This window comes from Pelophylax lessonae (assembly GCF_965119305.1).
Source record: "Pelophylax lessonae genome assembly, chromosome: 7".
NCBI lineage: Eukaryota > Metazoa > Chordata > Amphibia > Anura > Ranidae > Pelophylax > Pelophylax lessonae.
In genome coordinates this window covers 210,306,197-210,330,447 of record NC_138774.1, presented here as the reverse complement: position 1 = coordinate 210,330,447, position 24,251 = coordinate 210,306,197, and the positions used below count along the sequence as shown (strand labels likewise).

Genomic DNA, 24,251 nt, shown 5'->3' with positions numbered 1-24,251 from the left:
TTTTCTTGCTGATATGCAGCGTAGGCTTAACAAGATGGGACACACTGAACTCTCTTGGTCAGGGAGACTTGCCTCTTTCAAGATGATAGTGTTACCCCAGCTATTATATTTATTCAGAACCCTCCCAATCCTGGTTCCCACCTCCTTTTTCAGTTCTGCAAAAACTAGGTTCTTTGCTGTCAGTTAAACCCATGGAAGCTAATTTTGCAGCCTATAGAGGCCGACATTTACTTATGTATACTGTAAATGCCTACTGTACCTCTAGCCATCAAAAACTAAGTTCTTTGCTGTCAGTTCAAACCACGTGAGCTAATTTTTGGAGCCTATACAGGCCGCCACTTACTTCTGTATACTGTGAATACCTACTGTACCTCTAGCCATCAAATACTAAGTTCTCTGCTGTCAGTTAAACCCATGTGAGCTAATTTTTGGAGCCTATACAGGCCGACACTTCTGTATACTGTGTGAATGCCTACTGTACCTCTAGCCATCAAAAACTAAGTTCTTTGCTGTCAGTTTAAACTACGTGAGCTAATTTTTGGAGCCTATACAGGCCGCCACTTACTTCTGTATACTGTGAACGCCTACTGTACCTCTAGCTATCAAAACCTAAGTTCTTTGCTGCCAGTTAAACCCATGTGAGCTAATTTTTGGAGCCTATACAGGCCGACACTTACTTCTGTATACTGTGTGAATGCCTAATGTACCTCTAGCCATTAAATACTAAGTTCTTTGCTGTCAGTTCAACCCATGTGAGCTAATTTTTGCATCCTATACAGGCCGACACTTACTTCTGTATACTGTGTGAATGCCTAATGTACCTCTAGCCATCATATACTACGTTCTTTGCTGTCAGTTCAACCCATGTGAGCTAATTTCTGCAGCCTATACAGGCCGCCACTTACTTCTGTATACTGTGAACGCCTACTGTACCTCTAGCTATCAAAGCCTAAGTTCTTTGCTGCCAGTTAAACCCATGTGAGCAAATTTTTGGAGCCTATACAGGCCGACACTTACTTCTGTATACTGTGTGAATGCCTACTGTACCTCTAGCCATTAAATACTAAGTTCTTTGCTGTCAGTTCAACCCATGTGAGCTAATTTTTGCAGCTTATACAGGCCGACATTTACTGTTCTGTGTACTGTGAATGCCTACTGTACCTCTAGCCATCAAATACTACCTTCTTTGCTGTCAGTTCAACCCGTGTGAGCTAATTTTTGGAGCCTATACAGGCCGACACTTACTTCTGTATACTGTGAACACCTACTGTATCTCTATTCATCAAAAACTAACTTCTTTGCTGTCAGTTCAAACCATGTGAGCTAATTTTTGGAGCCTATACAGGCCGACGCTTACTTCTGTATACCGTGAATGCCTACTGTACCTCTAGCCATCAAATACTAAGTTCTTTGCTGTCAGTTAAACCCATGTGAGCTAATTTTTGGAGCCTATACAGGCCGACACTTACTTCTGTATACTGTGTGAATGCCTACTGTACCTCTAGCCATCAAAAACTAAGTTCTTTGCTGTCAGTTCAACCCATGGAAGCTCATTTTTGCAGCCTATACAGGCCGACACTTACTTCTGTATACTGTGAACACCTACTGTATCTCTATTCATCAAAAACGAACTTCTTTGCTGTCAGTTCAAACCATGTTGTAACGCTCCTGCGTTTTACATATGATGTGGATTTTCAGCTGCAGAAATATTCCACTTCAGTAGTCATGTAGAGAAACGCTGAGACACCAATCCCAACTCTCAATGACTCATCATGTGTGGATGATCTAAATTCAGCAAGCAAATACACACACTCAATAAGAATACTGTGAATGCCTACTGTACCTCTAGCTATCAAAACCTAAGTTCTTTGCTGCCAGTTAAACCCATGTGAGCAAATTTTTGGAGCCTATACAGGCCGACACTTCTGTATACTGTGTGAATGCCTACTGTACCTCTAGCCATTAAATACTAAGTTCTTTGTTGTCAGTTCAACCCATGTGAGCTAATTTTTGCAGCCTATACAGGCCGACATTTACTGTTCTGTGTACTGTGAATGCCTACTGTACCTCTAGCCATCAAATACTACCTTCTTTGCTGTCAGTTCAACCCGTGTGAGCTAATCTTTGGAGCCTATACAGGCCGACACTTACTTCTGTATACTGTGAACACCTACTGTATCTCTATTCATCAAAAACTAACTTCTTTGCTGTCAGTTCAAACCATGTGAGCTAATTTTTGGAGCCTATACAGGCCGACGCTTACTTCTGTATACCGTGAATGCCTACTGTACCTCTAGCCATCAAATACTAAGTTCTTTGCTGTCAGTTAAACCCATGTGAGCTAATTTTTGGAGCCTATACAGGCCGACACTTACTTCTGTATACTGTGTGAATGCCTACTGTACCTCTAGCCATCAAAAACTAAGTTCTTTGCTGTCAGTTCAACCCATGGAAGCTCATTTTTGCAGCCTATACAGGCCGACACTTCTGTATACTGTGAACACCTACTGTATCTCTATTCATCAAAAACTAACTTCTTTGCTGTCAGTTCAAACCATGTTGTAACGCTCCTGCGTTTTACGTATGATGTGGATTTTCAGCTGCAGAAATATTCCACTTCAGTAGTCATGTAGAGAAACGCTGAGACACCAATCCCAACTCTCAATGACTCATCATGTGTGGATGATCTCAATTCAGCAAGCAAATACACACACTCAATAAGATGTTTCCTAGAGTGACTTATGTATATAGTAACACAGTGATGATAGGCTGAAGAGACAGGTTGGGTAGAGATGGTAGATGACAGACACTTGAAAGGAAATGTTCTTGAAAGTAAGATAGTAGCAGATGGGATGCAGATAGGTTTAGCAATCATGTATGGTAGTAGATGACAGAGTAGCAGGTGGACATACAAGGGAGATCAACCCAGTGCAAGAACAGGTGGTAGTAGGCTCAAGAGCTAGCAATCCAGAATCTCTTTTATCTCATATTCTTCTCCACCTTCAACTTGTACAGGAGGAGGAGGTGGGATAGTAGGCCTTATTCCTTGGTCAGGAACATGGGGCTTCAGTAGCGACACATGGAAAATGGGATGTATTTTGAGGTCTATTGGCAATGTAAGCTGTACTGCAGCTTTTCCAATAAGTTTCTTGATTGGGAAAGGTCCCAAGAACAGAGGTCCAAGCTTTTTGCTAGGGATTTTCAGTCTTAAATTTTTTGTTGAGAGCCAAACGAGGTCCCCGATAGCGTACTGAGGAGAAGGTCTTCTGCGAAGATCATAGTACTTCTTTTGTTGACTATGAGCGTGTGCAATGGTAGTATTAAGCAAACCCAGAGAATCCTTTATTTGGGTAAGATAGTCTGAAGCTACTGGGTTATTTGAAGGAAGGATGCGTGGTGGAAGAATAGAGGGATGAAACCCATAGTTCAAGTAGAACGGACTCTGCTTGGTCGTACTGTGGGTTGCATTGTTGTAGGCAAATTCTGCCAGAGGGAGAAGATCCACCCAATCATCCTGTTGGTAAGAAGTGTAACAACGTAAATATTGCTCGATGCATTGGTTGACTCTTTCAGTCTGTCCGTTGGTCTGCAGATGGTAAGGAGAAGTGAGCTTCCGCTCGATCCGTAGTATGTGACATAGTTCTTGCCAGAACTTGGAAATAAATTGTGATCCACGGTCAGACAGAAGAGTTTTTGGGATACCATGTAACTTAAAGACATGTTTCATCAGGAGTTCTGCCGTTTGTTTGGACGAAGGTAGTCTGCGAATAGCAATGAAATGTGCCATTTTTGTCAGATGGTCCACTGACACTAAGATGGTATTAAATCCTTTGGAAGGAGGCAATTCCACTATAAAGTCCAAGGACACAACTTCCCATGGAGTTTGGGGTATTGGTAGACTGCATAGTAGACCGGATGGTCTCGTAGTGTCAATTTTGGACCTGGCACAGACATTGCATGAAGAGACGAATTTTTGTATAGATGTTTTCATGTCAGGCCACCAGAATTGCCTGGTAATCAGATTAAGAGTCTTTGTCATACCCATATGTCCTGCCATAGGCACATCATGCGATAATTCCAAGATCTTGGTGCGTATGGTAGGTGGTATGTAAAGTTTGTCGTTGTAGTAGAGGAAGCCTTCTGCATCAGTATTTAGTTGTGGTGGGGGTGAATCCAAACTTATACCATGCAAAACCTCTTCCTTCAAGGAACGGACAACTCCAATAATGCGTTTGTGAGGTATTATAGGAACGGAAGGTATTTCGAAGTAGTTTTCTTCAGTTAGTCGTGATAGTGCATCCGCCTTTTTGTTCTTATCTGCAGGTGTGTAGGTCACTAGGAAGTTAAACCTTAGAAAGAATAGTGACCATCGTACCTGTCGGTGCAAGAGAGTTTTGTTAGTCTGAAGATATTGGAGATTTTTATGGTCCGTGTATATAAGTATTGGAAATTGGGTGCCTTCGAGTAGATGTCGCCAATTCTCCAGAGCCAATTTTATAGCAAGCAGTTCCTTTTCACCCACGGGGTAATTTATCTCTGGACTGCTTAGGGATTTAGAAAAAAAGGCGACTGGATGAAGTGGTGAAGTGTGAGTTGGTCGTTGGGAGAGTATTGCTCCCACTGCCATGTTTGACGCATCTACTTCCAGAATGTATTGGAGGGATGGGTCTGGATGGCGTAGTATGGGAGCAGAAGTAAACCTTGTCTTTAACAGGTGAAAAGCTTTATTTGCTTCATCTGACCATTTGAATGGTTTTTTAATGCTAGTGAGCTGTGTGAGAGGTCTCACAATGGCAGAGAAGTTTCTAATGAACTTCCTGTAGAAATTCGAAAATCCAAGGAATTGCTGTAATGCCTTGCGTGTGGTTGGTGTAGGCCAATCCTGAATGCAGGATATCTTACTCATGTCCATCTCGATTCCTGTTTTGGATATGATGTAGCCTAGAAACAGTACCTCTTCTTTATGAAACAAGCATTTTTTCAGTTTCACATAAAGGTTGTGTGCAAGCAATCTCGATAATACTAGTCTTACATGTCTTATGTGTTCAGACAGGGATCGTGAATATATAAGTATATCGTCCAGATATACCACAACACAGACATCTAGTAAGTCTCTGAAAATATCGTTTATAAATCGTTGAAAAACTGCAGGGGTGTTGCATAGCCCGAATGGCATTACAAGATATTCGAACAATCCGTATCTGGTTCTGAATGCAGTCTTCCATTCGTGTCCATCACGGATTCGAATGAGATTGTATGCTCCTTTCAGGTCCAATTTTGAAAAATAGGTAGCTCCACGCACCTGCTCAATGAGCTCAGGGATAAGCGGTAGAGGATAGCGATCTTTTTTTTGTAATAGCATTCAATTGCCTATAGTCGATGATAGGCCTGAGACTTGAGTCCTTATTGCGGACAAAAAAGAGTCCTGCTGCTGTGGAAGAAGTGGAAGGTCTAATAAAACCTTTTTCCAAATTCTCATCCAAATAGTCTTTGAGATGGGAAAGTTCATCCTGTGAAAGAGGATAAACATGACCGAACGGCAATTTGCTATTTGGGAGTAGATCAATGCTACAATCATAGTCTCGATGGGGAGGTAGTGTTTGAGCATTTTTCTCAAGAAAAACCTCAGAGAGATCCTGATAACATAGTGGTGCAATCTCAGCTGTCACCACAGACAGGATCTTCCCGAAAGACGGGAGGTTACACGTACCCTCGCAATAGCAAGAGAGGATGGTCAGGGTCCGTTCCTTCCAATCTATGGTTGGTTGATGTGTGTGCAACCAGGGAATTCCCAAAACGATGGGAAAGTGGGGTGAAGGTATTAGATCGAAGGTAGTGGTCTCCATATGAGACCCGTTAGTAGTGACTAGGAGTGCCTGTGTCTGATCAGTGATCGGACCAGAGGATAAAGGAACACCGTTAATAAGACTCACTGAGACAGGTTTAAGTTTAGAAATAATAGGGACTTTATTTAAAGCAGCAAAACGTATGTCTATATAATTTCCACAAGATCCTGTGTCAATCATGGCCTTAGTAGTAATCCTGTTCTGGTCCCACTGTAATGTTAAGCAAACAGAAAGGTAAGGGTTAGTGATTGAAGTTGTCAATCCCCCTAGGAGGACATGTGAACACTCACCCTTCTTTTTGTAGACTAGGGGACAGACGTTTATCTTGTGATTCGGGGATGCACAGTACAAGCAGAGATTACCAGATCATCTTCTGGCTCTTTCCATAGTTGATAGAGGTGGGCGTATGGTTCTTACCTCCATAGGAACGGGGTCAACGGCCGAAATCCGAGAAGAACTGGATAATAGCATTCCCATTTTCTCAGCCTTTCTTTCTCGTAGTCTTCTATCTATTGTGAAACTGAGTTGTATCAATGCATCCAGGGTTTTTGGCAGATCCGCTCGGGCGAGCTCGTCTTTAACGGCCTCTGATAGGCCAAGCCTAAATTGGGATTTCAGAGATGCATCATTCCATTCTGAATCAAGGGTCCATCTCTTGAATTCTGCGACAAAGTCTTCTACAGGTCTCCCACCTTGTTTCAAGGATCTTAATTGAAGATCGGCAGTACTCTGCCTATTGGGATCATCATATAGGCTAGTGAGTTCTGCTAGGAACAAGGCATAGGAGTTGAGAAGCTGGTCGTTTTTCTCAAAAAGAGAGTCTGCCCAGACCCGAGGATCGCCTGTTAGGTAAGAAATAATAGTACAAACCTTAATGTGATCAGTAAGGTAGGTACGGTGTTTTAGCAAGAAAAGTAACTCACATGCGTTTTTAAACTCGCGAAATTTTTTGCGATCGCCTGTAAATACCAAAGGAGGATTTATTTTGGGTTCAGGGGACTGAGCAGTGGTAAGTTGTGTCAGTCTAATTACCTGCTGCGACAGAGCCTGATTGTCTTCTTTTAATTCAGCAAGTGCGTGTACTAACGCAGTCACCTGCTGTTTTAATTGTGTCATCTGAGTGGTTATTTCTGCTGAATCCATTTGTGGTTCGTTCAATCTGTAACGCTCCTGTGTTTTACGTATGATGTGGATTTTCAGCTGCAGAAATATTCCACTTCAGTAGTCATGTAGAGAAACGCTGAGACACCAATCCCAACTCTCAATGACTCATCATGTGTGGATGATCTCAATTCAGCAAGGAAATACACACACTCAATAAGATGTTTCCTAGAGTGACTTATGTATATAGTAACACAGTGATGATAGGCTGAAGAGACAGGTTGGGTAGAGATGGTAGATGACAGACACTTGAAAGGAAATGTTCTTGAAAGTAAGATAGTAGCAGATGGGATGCAGATAGGTTTAGCAGTCATGTATGGTAGTAGATGACAGAGTAGCAGGTGGACATACAAGAGAGATCAACCCAGTGCAAGAACAGGTGGTAGTAGGCTCAAGAGCTAGCAATCTTAGATAATGCAGATGTAGTAATAGTCCTTAGTATGCAGAACTAGATAGTGTAAGCTTTAGTATAAAGGTTATAGAGGTTTCCCCTGTGGGGTACTTATCACTAATAGCAATGTAGCAGAGGAGAGGTTCGGCAAGAGCGGATGATCCGGTAGCGGGATACAGGGATCAGCGCAGCGTGGTTCCAACAGCGAGGTATGCTTGCACGCATGAGAGCTTCAAGACAGGTTAGCATCAAGGCACAAAGCAGTTTGAACGAACACATGTGAGTGAGAGCCGGCGATCTAAATAGCCATCCAGTCCGGCGCTCAGTGATGACAGCATCAGTCTTAAAGGTGTATGCGCACCTTACCAAAAGAGAATGGTGGGACGCATACACTTATGAAAGAGTAATTAGGGTACCCAAAGGTACCAGAACATTACACATGTGAGCTAATTTTTGGAGCCTATACAGGCCGACGCTTACTTCTGTATACTGTGAATGCCTACTGTACCCCTAGCCATCAAATACTACGTTATTTGCTGTCAGTTCAACCCATGTGAGCGAATTTTTTGCATCCTATACAGGTCGACACTTACTTCTGTATACTGTGTGAATGCCTAATGTACCTCTAGCCATCATATACTACGTTCTTTGCGGTCAGTTCAACCCATGTGAGCTAATTTTTGCAGCCTATACAGGCCGACATTTACTGTTCTGTGTACTGTGAATGCCTACTGTACCTCTAGCAATCAAATACTACCTTCTTTGCTGTCAGTTCAACCCATGTGAGCTAATTTTTGGAGCCTATACAGGCCAACACTTACTTCTGTATACTGTGAACACCTACTGTATCTCTTGTAATGTTTGGGGGGATTGTAGCAGCACAGGACCGAGTGCAAAACCGTAAAACTTCAAACAAAAAAGGCTTTTATTCAGCAGGTAACACAAAATCAAGCTTCCAGCAGCACACAGAAATACAAAATAAAGTCCGCTTATCTTCAGCACAAAGTAAAAGGAAAACACATACGGTTTGTAGTTGGGTCTTTGCCCCAAGGTTTAACAGTCCTTGTTAAGTCCTGCTTCTTGCAGCCTCCAGCCAAACTCCCAGCTCTCCAAGACAGGTGCATACACCAACTCCTCCTCACCACCACACCTATCACTACTTCCTGTCTTTTTAAGAGCTGCTTCCTGGAGGCTCTTAACCCTGTGTGTGCTGGAATCCTGAGTCAGGGGTGGAGACCCCTTCCCACCCGAATATCGCTTCAGGGTCTCCGAAATCCCGGGTCCCAAATACTTCTCTATTAAACCAGAGAGAACTGCGAGTCAGTCCTCTCCTGTTTCAGGCTATTCCCGGGAATTCCTCACCCATCCTGGGTGACCCCCTGAGTACTTCCACACTTTAATACAAAAACAAAGAAAGGGCGCACCAGCCTAGCGCATTATCCTCAGCGAGTTTATTAGATAAAAGTTAAAATCAGCTACTCACAAACATTCGTGAAATTCAGACACATCAATTCCATAAAGCCGCCTCATAGCAGAGGTCCAACGTCTTTACTGGAAGCAGAGGGCTGACGCGTTTCGAGGCCGTGCCTCTTCCTCAGAGCCTCAGGCTCTGAGGAAGAGGCACGGCCTCGAAACGCGTCAGCCCTCTGCTTCCAGTAAAGACGTTGGACCTCTGCTATGAGGCGGCTTTATGGAATTGATGTGTCTGAATTTCACGAATGTTTGTGAGTAGCTGATTTTAACTTTTATCAAATAAACTCGCTGAGGATAATGCGCTAGGCTGGTGCGCCCTTTCTTTGTTTTTGTATTACAGTGTTTGGTCGACCGCCCTGGTCGTAAGGGGCAGCAAAGCCTAGCCATAATGGATGCCAAGTATTAGCACGAGTTCCCGGGATTGAGGCAGCCTGAGGACCAGGTTCTGAGCGCAGGAGGGGGGTGCTGTATAGCACATATCTTTTTTGGAGTACTTCCACACTTAAAGGGTCCATAACCCAAAAATTGGTGCTATATAGCACCCGTCCAGGACCCAACCTTGGCGTCCTGTACACTCTATTCATCAAAAACTAACTTCTTTGCTGTCAGTTCAAACCATGTGAGCTAATTTTTGGAGCCTATACAGGCCGACGCTTACTTCTGTATACTGTGAATGCCTACTGTACCTCTAGCCATCAAATACTAAGTTCTTTGCTGTCAGTTAAACCCATGTGAACTAATTTTTGGAGCCTATACAGGCCGACACTTACTTCTGTATACTGTGTGAATGCCTACTGTACCTCTAGCCATCAAAAACGAAGTTCTTTGCTGTCAGTTCAACCCATGGAAGCTAATTTTTGGAGCCTATACAGGCCGACGCTTACTTCTGTATACTGTGAATGCCTACTGTACCTCTAGCCATCAAATACTAAGTTCTTTGCTGTCAGTTAAACCCATGTGAGCTAATTTTTGCAGCCTATACAGGCCGACACTTCTGTATACTGTGTGAACGACTACTGTACCTCTAGCCATCAAAAACTAAGTTCTTTGCTGTTAGTTCTAACCATGTGAGCTAATTTTTGGAGCCTATACAGGCCGCCACTTACATATGTATACTGTGAACGCCTACTGTACCTCTAGATATCAAAACCTAAGTTCTTTGCTGTCAGTTAAAACCCATGTGAGCCAATTTTTGGAGCCTATACAGGCCGACGCTTCTGTATACTGTGTGAATGCCTACTGTACCTCTAGCCATCAAATACTATGTTCTTTGCTGTCAGTTCAACCCATGTGAGTTAATTTTTGGAGCCTATACAGGCCAACACTTACTTCTGTATACTGTGAATGCCTACTGTACCTCTAGCCATCAAAAACAAAGTTCTTTGCTGTCAGTTAAACCCATGTGGGCTAATTTTTGGAGCCTATACAGGCTGACACCTACTTCTGTATACTGAACACCTACTGTATCTCTATTCATCAAAAACTAACTTCTTTGCTGTCAGTTCAAACCATGTGAGCTAATTTTTGGAGCCTATACAGGCCGACGCTTACTTCTGTATACTGTGAATGCCTACTGTACCTCTAGCCATCAAATACTACGTTCTTTGCTGTCAGTTAAACCCATGTGAGCTAATTTTTGCAGCCTATACAGGCTGACACTTACTTCTGTATACTGTGTGAACGCCTACTGTACCTCTAGCCATCAAAAACGAAGTTCTTTGCTGTCATTTCAACCCATGGAAGCTATTTTTTCAGCTTATACAGGCTGACACTTACTTCTGTATACTGTGTGAACGACTACTGTACCTCTAGCCATCAAAAACTAAGTTCTTTGCTGTCAGTTCTAACCATGTGAGCTAATTTTTGCAGCCTATACAGGCCTCCACTTACTTCTGTATACTGTGAACGCCTACTGTACCTCTAGCCATCAAAACCTAAGTTCTTTGCTGTCAGTTCAACCCATGTGAGCTAATTTTTGCATCCTATACAGGCCGACACTTACTTCTGTATACTGTGTGAATGCCTAATGTACCTCTAGCCATCATATACTACGTTCTTTGCGGTCAGTTCAACCCATGTGAGCTAATTTTTGCAGCCTATACAGGCCGACATTTACTGTTCTGTGTACTGTGAATGCCTACTGTACCTCTAGCCATCAAATACTACCTTCTTTGCTGTCAGTTCAACCCATGTGAGCTAATTTTTGGAGCCTATACAGGCCAACACTTACTTCTGTATACTGTGAACACCTACTGTATCTCTATTCATCAAAAACTAACTTCTTTGCTGTCAGTTCAAACCATGTGAGCTAATTTTTGGAGCCTATACAGGCCGACGCTTACTTCTGTATACTGTGAATGCCTACTGTACCTCTAGCCATCAAATACTAAGTTCTTTGCTGTCAGTTAAACCCATGTGAACTAATTTTTGGAGCCTATACAGGCCGACACTTACTTCTGTATACTGTGTGAATGCCTACTGTACCTCTAGCCATCATATACTACGTTCTTTGCTGTCAGTTCAACCCATGTGAGCTAATTTTTTGCATCCTATACAGGTCGACACTTACTTCTGTATACTGTGTGAATGCCTAATGTACCTCTAGCCATCATATACTACTTTCTTTGCGGTCAGTTCAACCCATGTGAGCTAATTTTTGCAGCCTATACAGGCCTCCACTTACTTCTGTATACTGTGAACGCCTACTGTACCTCTAGCCATCAAAACCTAAGTTCTTTGCTGTCAGTTCAACCCATGTGAGCTAATTTTTGCATCCTATACAGGCCGACACTTACTTCTGTATACTGTGTGAATGCCTAATGTACCTCTAGCCATCATATACTACGTTCTTTGCGGTCAGTTCAACCCATGTGAGCTAATTTTTGCAGCCTATACAGGCCGACATTTACTGTTCTGTGTACTGTGAATGCCTACTTTACCTCTAGCCACCAAATACTACCTTCTTTGCTGTCAGTTCAACCCATGTGAGCTAATTTTTGGAGCCTATACAGGCCAACACTTACTTCTGTATACTGTGAACACCTACTGTATCTCTATTCATCAAAAACTAACTTCTTTGCTGTCAGTTCAAACCATGTGAGCTAATTTTTGGAGCCTATACAGGCCGACGCTTACTTCTGTATACTGTGAATGCCTACTGTACCTCTAGCCATCAAATACTAAGTTCTTTGCTGTCAGTTAAACCCATGTGAACTAATTTTTGGAGCCTATACAGGCCGACACTTCTGTATACTGTGTGAACGACTACTGTACCTCTAGCCATCAAAAACGAAGTTCTTTGCTGTCAGTTCTAACCATGTGAGCTAATTTTTGGAGCCTATACAGGCCGCCACTTACATCTGTATACTGTGAACGCCTACTGTACCTCTAGCCATCAAAACCTAAGTTCTTTGCAGTCAGTTAAACCCATGTGAGCCAATTTTTGGAGCCTATACAGGCCGACACTTCTGTATACTGTGTGAATGCCTACTGTACCTCTAGCCATCAAATACTATGTTCTTTGCTGTCAGTTCAACCCATGTGAGTTAATTTTTGCAGCCTATACAGGCTGACACTCACTGTTCTGTGTACTGTAAATGCCTACTGTACCTCTAGCCATCAAATACTATGTTCTTTACTGTCAGTTCAACCCATGTGAGTTAATTTTTGGAGCCTATACAGGCCAACACTTACTTCTGTATACTGTGAATGCCTACTGTACCTCTAGCCATCAAAAACAAAGTTCTTTGCTGTCAGTTAAACCCATGTGGGCTAATTTTTGGAGCCTATACAGGCTGACACTTACTTCTGTATACTGTAAACACCTACTGTATCTCTATTCATCAAAAACTAACTTCTTTGCTGTCAGTTCAAACCACGTGAGCTAATTTTTGGAGCCTATACAGGCCGACGCTTACTTCTGTATACTGTGAATGCCTACTGTACCTCTAGCCATCAAATACTACGTTCTTTGCTGTCAGTTAAACCCATGTGAGCTAATTTTTGCAGCCTATACAGGCTGACACTTACTTCTGTATACTGTGTGAACGCCTACTGTACCTCTAGCCATCAAAAACTAAGTTCTTTGCTGTCAGTTCAACCCATGGAAGCTAATTTTTTCAGCTTATACAGGCTGACACTTACTTCTGTATACTGGGTGAACGACTACTGTACCTCTAGCCATCAAAAACTAAGTTCTTTGCTGTCAGTTCTAACCATGTGAGATAATTTTTGGAGCCTATACAGGCCTCCACTTACTTCTGTATACTGTGAACGCCTACTGTACCTCTAGCCATCAAAACCTAAGTTCTTTGCTGTCAGTTAAACCCATGCGAGCCAATTTTTGGAGCCTATACAGGCCGACACTTCTGTATACTGTGTGAATGCCTACTGTACCTCTAGCCTTCAAATACTAAGTTCTTTGCTGTCAGTTCAACCCATGTGAGCTTATTTTTACAGCCTATACAGGCCGACACTTACTGTTCTGTGTACTGTGAATGCCTACTGTACCTGTAGCCATCAAATATTATGTTCTTTGCTGTCAGTTCAACCCATGTGAGCTACTTTTTGGAGCCTATACAGGCCGACACTTACTTCTGTATACTGCGGATGCCTACTGTACCTCTAGCTATCAAAAACAAAGTTATTTGCTGTCAGTTAAACCCATGTGGGCTAATTTTTGGGGCCTTTTATGGCCGACACTTACTTCTGTATCATGTGAATGCCTTATGTACTTTCAGCCACAGAATACTACGTTCGTAGCTGTCAGTTAAACCCATGTGGGCTAATTTTTGGGGCCAATACTGGCCGACACTTACTTCTGTATCCTTTGAATGCCTAATGTACCTTCAGCCACAGAATACTACGTTCTTAGCTGTCAGGTAAATGCATGTGGGCTAATTTTTGGGGCCTAGAATGGTCGACACTTACTTCTTTATCCTGTGAATGTCTAATTTTTCAGACTGGAAATGAAAAACAATGGGTCTGTAAAGGTTCCGCCAAATTGTGGAATGGATGTGGACCCATTTTACAGATGTGTGAATGGACCCTATATGTATTAGACATGTATTTACTGGCTGCTGTGAGTTCTGGCTGATTTTTAAAAAAATATATATATATATATTTTTTTTTTGCTGTTAAAAAATTTAGGGCAACTTTTTAAATTGTAATACTTCTGTTATGACATTGTCCATATGCTGGGACTATTTGTGCACAGCTAGTACGTATTTTGTGGTTGCAAATATGACCTAAAGGTTTTTAAAGTTTGCCTCCCATTAAAGTCAATGGGGCCCACCGCGAACTCGCAGTTCGCGGACTTTTGAGAAAATTTGCAGCTGACATTCGCGATCCACCCCGGCCGATGTTCGTCCATCACTATCCCCCAGTCCCATTTGAGGACACTGTCATAAGGCATGACATGGGTTTGCCCATTTCCTAGCGGGAGTTGGGGCGTGGTGGTGGTGGTTGTTGTTGTTGTCCGCGTTGTCCATCACTGGGATCCTTGTCTTGTCTGGGACGTCTTGGGGCTCTGCATTCTCTTCTAAAGTGTCCTTTTTTCCCACAGTTATAGCAGGTGATCCTTTCCCTGGTACTAGGCAGTGGTGGTGTTCGAGTGTAGGTGTGATCTTTGTCATGGGCTACCATGAGGGGCGTTGGCCTTTTCCCTTTTTAGTTTTCTGTACCTCTGGCCACCAACAGTAGATCGGACATCTTCATAGAGCGGTAATTCAGGGCAGGATACCATCAGACCTTTTCTGATATCCTCTCTGAGCCCTGAGACAAAAGCAGTTGAAAACATATGTGTGTGTGGCTTTTCATAGTGAGAAAAGCCCAGATCATCAAAGACCTGTGTGAGTCTGGCATGATACTTCTCCACAGACTCCCCTTTATCTTGGATTATATCCTGAATTGTGGTAGTCTGATCCGCCAATTTCTCCTTTGCCCAGTCGTGGAGTTGGATGCAGAACTCCACACCTGAGGAATAGGAAGTGGCACTTGTCAGGCAGGCATCATCGAAGGCTGTCTGCATGACCGGCCAAAAGACATTTCCTGCTTTAATTTGGCATAGGCTGATCAAGTCTTTCTAGGCAGCTGAGTAAGTTTGTTGTATCTGCACTATCCTGCGGTAGAAGGGCATTGGCTGTTTTTCTAGGTCAGGCAAACTTGTTACTAAGGTCGCTGCTTGTGATGGGGTAAAAGCGACATACATCATTGGTGCCCCTTCTGGTAACTGGGACTGGTGTTGGGGCGAGAGCTGATGAAGCCCTCCGAACTGTGAGTCCGGGGCCGGATTGGGGGTTAAATCAGCGGGTGCCCTTGCGGTTGGTCGTCCCAGTCGGATGTGTCTCCATTACTAGTATATTGGACCTGTGATCCAGGGAGGATGGGAGTGTGGTAGGAACCATCCTGGTTTTGGACAGGGAGAACTGGATATACAGTCAGGTCTATAAATATTGGGACATCGACACAATTCTATTCTTTTTGGCTCTATACACCACCACAATGGATTTAAAATGAAACAAACAAGATGTGCTTTAACTGCAGACTTTCAGCTTTAATTTGAGGGTATTTACATCCAAATCAGGTGAAAGGTGTAAGAATTACAACAGTTTGTATATGTGCCTCCCACTTTTTAAGGGACCAAAAGTAATGGGACAATTGGCTGCTCAGCTGTTCCATGGCCAGGTGTGTGTTATTCCCTCATTATCCAATTTACAAGGAGCAGATAAAAAGGTCCAGAGTTCATTTCAAGTGTGCTATTTGCATTTTGAATCTGTTGCTGTCAACTCTCAATATGAGATCCAAAGAGCTGTCACTATCAGTGAAGCAAGCCATCATTAGGCTGAAAAAAACAAAACAAACCCATCATCAGAGCGATAGCAAAAACATTAGGTGTGGCCAAATCAACTGTTTGGAACATCCTTAAAAAGAAAGAACGCACCGGCGAGCTTAGCAACACCAAAGGACCTGGAAGACCACGGAAAACAACTGTGGTCGATGACCGAAGAATTCTTTTCTGGTGAAGAAAACATCCTTCACAACAGTTGGCCAGATCAATAAAACTCTCCAGGAGGTAGGTGTATGTGTGTCAAAATCAACAATCAAGAGAAGACTTCACCAAAGTGAATACAGAGGGTTCACCACAAGATGAAAACCATTGGTAAAACTCAAAAACAGGAAGGCCAGATTAGAGTTTGCCAAACAACATCTAAAAAAGCCTTCACAGTTCTGGAACAACATCGTATGGACAGATGAGACCAAGATCAACTTGTACCAGAGTGATGGGAAGAGAAGAGTATGTAGAAGGAAAGGAACTGCTCATGATCCAAAGCATACCACCTCATCAGTGAAGCATGGTGGTGGTAGTGTTATAGCGTGGGCATGTATGGCCACCAATGGATCTGGTTCTCTTGTATTTATTGATGATGTGACTGCTGACAAGAGCAGCAGGATGAATTCTGAAGTGTTTCGGGCAACATTGAGCATGGACTCCCATATTGTTGAGTGGATTAGGCAGTGGCTGAGTGACAGACAACAAAGGGTTGTAGTCAATGGAGAACATTCAGAACAAGGTCATGTTACCAGTGGGGTACCTCAGGGATCTGTACTGGGACCAATTTTGTTTAATATCTTCATAAGTGATATTGCAAAAGGCCTCGATGGTAAGGTTTGTCTTTTTGCTGATGACACAAAGATATGTAACAGGGTTGATGTTCCTGGAGGGAAACGCCAAATGGAAAAGGATTTAGGAAAACTAGAAGAATGGTCAGAACTCTGGCAACTGAAATTTAATGTGGATAAGTGCAAGATAATGCACCTGGGGCGTAAAAACCCAAGGGCAGAATATAGAATATTTGACACAGTCCTGACCTCAGTATCTGAGGAAAGGGATTTAGGAGTAATTATTTCAGAAGACTTAAAGGTGGGAAGACAATGTAATAGAGCAGCACGAAATGCCAGCAGAATGCTTGGATGTATAGGGAGAGGTATAAGCAGTAGAAAGAGAGAAATGCTTATGCCGCTGTACAGAACACTGGTGAGACCTCACTTGGAGTATTGTGCGCAGTACTGGAGGCCATATCTCCAGAAGGATATAGATACTCTAGAGAGAGTTCAGAGAAGAGCTACTAAACTAGTACATGGATTGCAGGAAAAAACTTACCAGGAAAGGTTAAAGGACCTTAACATGTATAGCTTGGAAGAAAGAAGAGACAGAGGGGATATGATAGAAACTTTTAAATACATAAAGGGAATCAACTCGGTAAAGGAGGAGAGCATATTTAAAAGAAGAAAAACTACCACAAGAGGACACAGTTTTAAATTAGAGGGGCAAAGGTTTAAAAGTAATATGAGGAAGTATTACTTTACTGAGAGAGTAGTGGATGCATGGAATAACCTTCCTGCATAAGTGGTAGCTGCAAATACAGTAAAGGAGTTTAAGCATGCATGGGATAGGCATAAGGCTATCCTTCATATAAGATAGGGCCAGGGACTATTCATAGGATTCAGATATATTGGGCAGACTAGATGGGCCAAATGGTTCTTATCTGCCGACATATTCTATGTTTCTATGTAACATTATCTGCTCATATTCAGCCAAATGCTTCAGAACTTATTGGATGGCGCTTCACAGTGCAGATGGACAATGACCCGAAGCATACTGCAAAAGCAACTAAAGAGTTTAAGGGAAAGAAGTGGAATGTTATGCAATGGCCAAGTCAATCACCTGACCTGAATCCGATTGAGCATGCATTTCACTTGCTGAAGACAAAACTGAAGGGAAAATGCCCCAAGAACAAGCAGGAACTGAAGACAGCTGCAGTAGAGGCCTGGCAGAGCATCACCAGGGATGAAACCCAGCATCTGGTAATGTCTATGCGTTCCAGACTTCAGGCTGTAATTGACTGCAAAGGATTTTCAACCAAGTACTAAAAAGGGAAAGTTTGATTTATCATTGTTAATCTGTCCCATTACTTTTGGTCCCTTAAAAAATGGGAGGCACATATACAAACTGCTGTAATTCCTACACCGTTCATCTGATTTGGGTGTAAATACCCTCAAATTAAAGCTGAAAGTCTGCAGTTATAGCATTGTTTCATTTCAAATCCATTGTGGTGGTGTATAGAGCCAAAAAGATTAGAATTGTGTAGATGTCCCAATATTTATGGACCTGACTGTAAGCCTTTGTTGGGCCTTCCTGGTGTACCAAGATGGCCGTCTGCAGGAAGTGTACTGGGCTGGGCAGGAAGTGGAGACATGGCTGCACTAAGATGGCTGCCATAGGAAGTTGTCACAGTGGGTTGTGCTAGGGTAGGAGTGGTGTGAGGAGAGTGGGCGTTAGACGGAGGGCAAGGGTGTCCCTCCACTTTAACATTCCAGACGCCATCGTAGGGGTGGGGCTGGGACACTTTATCGGCTTTATGATCGACTTCATGATACACATACGTCATGTAATTTCCAACTTTGATCGTCTCCTCGCTCCATCCTTCAGCATGTAAAGCTTTCGCAGTTCTATACCAGGCTGTCACTACATTTAATAAGCTTTTATGACACAAAATTCCTTTGTAATCTCGGATTAGTACACGCCAGAATTCTGGTTGAAGTCTTTCGACAGGGTCTTTTAATTTACAGACTTTCGCAACCTTGGATAAATGTTTAACTGCTTCACTCCCCTCTCTACGTTTTACAATATCATAGAAAAGCATCCCCTTCTCCTGTTTGCTAATTTGCTGACCCATGTTCCTCTCCCTCCTCGGGGACACCCAGCTCAAATCCAATGTCTCTTACTCTCTTCTGTTCTGCTGCCGCCTTTTTGGCTGACGGCTGGAGGGGCAGTAATGGCAACTAATGGGATGATATCCCTCTTCTTTTGCTCTCTGTTAAATTTGCTCAAGGGTTAACCCAAACCCTCGTTTCACCGGGTAATGTACCTTTAATCTCACAACACACAGTTCAGGAGTGCTGGGGAGCAGCTGCTTGTGGCCCAATTGATCCTTCAAATACCTTGATTTTCACTAATCCCCAGTCTCTTTGGAGACTTTTCCCAAAAAGTAGTCCACACACACAATCAGAACAAGACATCACAACTCCTGACGTCCCTTATGTAGCAAAGTCTCAGCAGCTGAGCTAAACCCTCAGGGGTCTCCCACACTGTCAACCCCGAGTCATCACCGTCTGGAGACGTTTGCTGTAAGGTCCGTCTTCTCGGGCCAGCAGGTCCCCTGAGTCAGGAAACTCAGTACAACTATACTTTCAGTCTGTGGAGACACACTTCACTCGAGACGACAGACACTGAACAAATAATATACAGCCAGCAGAAACCCCAATGGCAGGTAAATAAAAACAACCCCAGACGAGGAATAAAAGATTACCTTCCTCTATAACGACCTCCGGAAGCCGACAAGATCGGCAGCAAGACAAGACAGAAACAAGTCGTACAGTGGTAAGAGTAAAGCCCCGTACACACGTACCGATCGTCGGCAAACGATCGGCCGTCTTTTGTCCCTGGGCTGTCGGTGTCTGTTGAAAAGTGCAAAGACAGCACAAGAATTTTGTCCGCCGACTACAGCCGACTGCAGAAGTGATGTCATGTAATGGTTAACTTTCCCTGTGTTTTTTCTTTTCTGAGCATGCCCAGTCTTGCAAATCTGCGGTCTGTCGGCCGAATTCTGTACTGACTGGCGAACAATCGGCCGCTCTGGTGTCGGCATACAAAAATTTTAATGCTTGCATGACAGATTCTTGTCGGCAGAATGTGCGCTGACGGCTGTCGGAGGCATCATACTAACAAGCCTACAATCGGCAGATCGGTCGTCGGCCGACGCTTGTCTGCCGACGATCGGTACGTGTGTACGGGCCTTAAATGTACCTACCATACACACTCAGGGTTGCACAGACCCTCTTGGTCTGTCTTGTCCAGTCACTTAGGGCTCTTTCAGATGGCCGCTCCGCTGCTTTTGTCCGCTGCGGGACTTTTTTTTTTTTTCACGGAGCGGATGACATTTGTGTCATCCGCTCCGTATGCCCGCATATCATCCCATCCGTTTGCGGATGATATGCGGACATAATGTAAGTCTATGGCATTGCGGATGTCAGCGGATGACACCGCTGACATCCGATTTTCCTTCCTTTCCGTTTTTTGAACGGATGAAAAAATAGGGTTCTGTTCCGTTCCAAAAAACGGAACAGAACTGAAAGGAAGAAAATCGGATGTCAGCGGATGGTATTCCGCTGACATCCGCAGTGCCATTGACTTACATTATGTCCGCAAATCATCCGCAAAAAAATAGGATGATTTGCGGACAAGCGGAGCGGCCGTGTGAAAGAGCCCTGACACTTGTGTCATCCGGTCCGTATGTCCGTTTTTCATCCCATCCGTTTGCGGATGAAAAACGGACATAATGTATCTCTATGTAAATACGGATGTAAATACATATGAAAAAATAGGGTTCTCTTCCGTTCAAAAAAACTGAACTGAACTGAACGGACGAAAAACGGATGTCAGCGGATGGTCATCCGCTGACATCCCGTATTTACAAAGAGATACATTATGTCCGTTTTTCATCCGCAAACGGATGGGATGAAAAACGGACATACGGAACGCCCGTGTGAAAGAGCCCCAATAGATTAAGACAACGTAAATATAATGAACTTCTGATATCTAGAGAGAAACAGATAGCTGATGAGAAAGGACCGTGACATACTGATAAATGATTTTTCCATCAACTGAACCAAAAGGCAGCGCCGTTGTAAGAAAGGGAAAAGTGTACATTTGTAACTACATATTCTACACAATACGATCGAGTAGTAAATATGTTAAAATGTTGCCTTCCCATATTATATGCAGATAAAACACTGTATGAGATTCTTCAACAGGGCTGCTTTTTCTCAAGCAGGAAGGCACCCACTTCGGGTGCTATGCTGTCTCAACCTTTATTTCTTTCCCACAGCCTCCAAGTCTTAAATTTATGGCTGGGAGCAATGGAATCGTATCCATGTGGATTTACTACATGCAAGCAGTGCATTAGACATAGGAAGAGCAGAAGAGTCACTTCTTTCTCCCCAGGAAGATCGTATGTACTTATTATGTGAACTGCAATTCTAAGATGGTTATCTATGTTATTAGTAGTGCATTAGCACATCTCTCCCAGCAAGGAGTGTTGTCTCCAAGGGTTAGAGAGGCTGGATTCATCCTTTTTTATGGATAGTGTAGGACCCACTGACAATGGGGTACTTTGACGTAGTGGTGGGCTTGAGCACGATATGGCCATATGGTGGGACTAAATCCCCATTTTTATTTATGGATTGTCTTCATATTTGAAAAAAACAGCCAGGGGAGGTGACACACACCGCATCTTGCTACAACGTGAGGTGTGGTGGATACACAATACTTGAGTACCAAGTGGAATGAACAGTAGATTGGACTTGAACCTTTTTTTGAAATGATCACATGATTAAGATATGTCTATGGTTAATGATTTCTTTGTATTCATAATGTGTATTTGTTTGCTTTTCTTTTCTTTCCTCTCTTCAAACTGGCTTCAATATCCCACTTGTGTGTTTTTCAATTATCTTAATTGCAATCAAGAATTTACCACCCCTATTTCACAGGGATGTTTTGTACCTATATAAGTCTGGTTTTATTATATTTTTGTATGCTATGAGTAAGGCTACGACCGAAACGCATGTTGTACACTGCTGTCATGCTGAAATAAATCGCATCAAAAGGAAGCATTCGTGTGACGGCTTTTCTTGTTACTTGGAAGCAATTGCATGCATCTGGACGCTGCAGCCTGAGCACCGACACTCAGTTCCACATTAATTTCACTATGTGGTAGAGCTAGGGTGAGATTGCATCCATTTCCATTTATAAGTAATGCCTGCCAAATGCAAGAGGGGTTGTAATTACTGCCATAGCCACAAAGCATTGTGGTCATAGCATGTGGACCACCCTGGGTGCTGTCTCTGCAGGTAAAGGGAAAATGGTTGGGGGGATTAGAAAAAACTGTGCTCAACTGCATTGTTTTACCATCCCCCAACCTCATGTGTGAATGAGCTCTTAGGCTAAGTTAACAGTGCTCTGCTAACCTCGTTTAATCTGGCACGTCTGCTCATTCAATTGAATGGGCTGCTGTGCCTTTGTTTCATGCAGAAAAACAGTTCCTGCATGGTTTTTAAGCACCCAGGAAATGCTTCTGCATCACATGATTTCCCAGCGGTCCCCAAATCTGCAAATGTTTTTAGATGTGTCAGGGTGCCATTAGGAATGAATGGCAGCTCCACACGTCTGTAAAGAGCAGCACAATTTAGTTGCAGGTGTGGGAACAGCTGCAATTCCCACACCCACAAACACCTGCATTAGTATGAGCCTAGCTTTAGACTGGGGTGCCTTGAGACTGAATATGCTTTCAAAGGGTGCCCTGACTGAAAAAAAGGTTGAGAAACACTGATCTAAAGGAACTGTTACTGCAGTGGGCTTCCAGTAAGACCCGGCGATGCATACAGTGCATTGAAAGAAAAATCCTCTTTGCTGCAAAATATACATTGTACTGTATATGGTAATGAAGCCAAATGGTGTAAACTGCACTACACCTACAATGTGTCACACACCCAATTCCATACAAGAAATAAGTGTAAATATGGCCTTAAAGCCAAATTCTGGGTTACATTTTTTCACAAGGTCCCCTGAAAGGTAGAATTTTTAAAAGAAAAGTAGCTGAAGCTACAATTCTCACCCCCTCTCTGTTACTGCCCTTGCAGTAATTATTTTTTTGCTTTTAGCTGGCTGAGGACATATCATGACTGCAGGGTATCATGGACTTGGCCCCAATGGGATTTCACTTCAGTGCCTTGCACTAACAGTGTAATGATAAACAAATCATGCTGACATCATTATGTCAGAGACCCTCTCTATTGAGGACTGCCGGCAAATAGGAAAAGTCCTCCCTATGTCATATGACTTACAAGAAGCTATCTACAAAAATATTTAAAAAAATTATAGCAAACAAAAAAAAAAAAAAAAACGGGGTGGGGGAGAGCAGGGGGGAGTACAGAATAAGTGGTAATAGGACACATCAATTTATTACAAATTGGGTCATCGAAACATTTCTTACAAATAAATGTCTCTGCTATATTTATTTAAAAAATGTCTGAAAACGATGCGTTGACCTTTTTTTCAGGTATACAGTCTTCATCAAGACCTTCATTGAAACTGCTGAAAAGTTCTTCATGTTGGGGCATAAAGTCAACTATTATGTGTTTACAGACCGTGCTAATGACATTTCCAATTTCACTCTCCCTGAGGGAAGGCAGTTGATTATCTTGGATGTTCCCAATTATAAACGATGGCAGGAAGTGTCCATGAGGCGCATGGAGATGATCAGTGATTATGCATATCAACGTTTCTACAAAGAAGTGGATTATTTGGTTTGTGTGGATGTTGACATGAGGTTCAGTGACTCTGTTGGGGTGGAAATATTGGGTGATTTATTTGGCACATTACATCCTGGTTTTTACAATGGAAATCGTAGCCATTTCACTTATGAGCGAAGACAGCGGTCAACAGCTTACATTCCTGCAGATGAGGGGGACTTTTATTATGCAGGAGGGTTTTTTGGTGGTACGGTGAAAGAAGTCTACAAATTAACCAATTTCTGCCATAACGCCATGATGGCTGATAAGAACAACAACATTGAAGCCATCTGGCATGATGAAAGTTACCTGAATAAGTATTTTCTTTACCACAAGCCAACCAGGATCCTGTCCCCAGAATATCTGTGGGTCACTGGCTATGGTATGCCACAGTTCCTCAAGAGAGCACGGTTTGTTGCTGTTTACAAAAACCATGCCGCAATTAGAAACAAAAGGGCATTGCAGAAGAATCCTGGATACCAAAAAGTAGTAACCTAAAATTTTATTTTGGAAGTCCCATATATTTTTCAACAGTTGGGACTTATTGTATCAAATTGTGCATGCAATAAAAGAATTCCATGCATTTGAAATAGTTAGGGTAAAAAGTATGAGACATAAAAAAGGATTGGGACTTCAAATGAGGAGCAATGCACAAAATGGGCCAGAAGTAGAAAACATCTGATAAAATTGCAGGATTTATTGCGGCTACAACAGCATGTAACAATGGAATACATATTGACAATGAAATAATGTGATGAGAACACATCACATCACCAACAAGGTCATAAATCAATAACAATGGATACATTACAATATGATGATTGAGGTAAGTAAATCATGGGAGATGAGTGTTCTACAAGAATGAACTAGGTATATTCAGTACAATATTGGCATCATGTATTGCTCGACGCATTTCATAGACCATAAGCTACTTCTTCAAGAGCGGATGCACAAAAGAATATCTAGAAAAA

At 42.7% G+C, this 24,251-nt stretch overlaps 1 protein-coding gene across 1 annotated transcript in view; it reads left to right on the top strand.

Annotated features, from left to right (window-relative positions):
• LOC309559610 (histo-blood group ABO system transferase 1-like) overlaps positions 1-23,778 on the top strand; it is a gene marked incomplete at its 3' end in the record, with an annotated part of 81,616 nt that extends 57,838 nt beyond the window's left edge. Inside the window, exon 2 of the mRNA XM_082262934.1 lies at positions 23,049-23,778. Within this exon, the coding sequence (XP_082119060.1) occupies positions 23,049-23,778 (730 nt within the window). The remainder of the gene's footprint in view (positions 1-23,048) is intronic.
• Between the last annotated feature and the right edge of the window lie 473 nt (positions 23,779-24,251).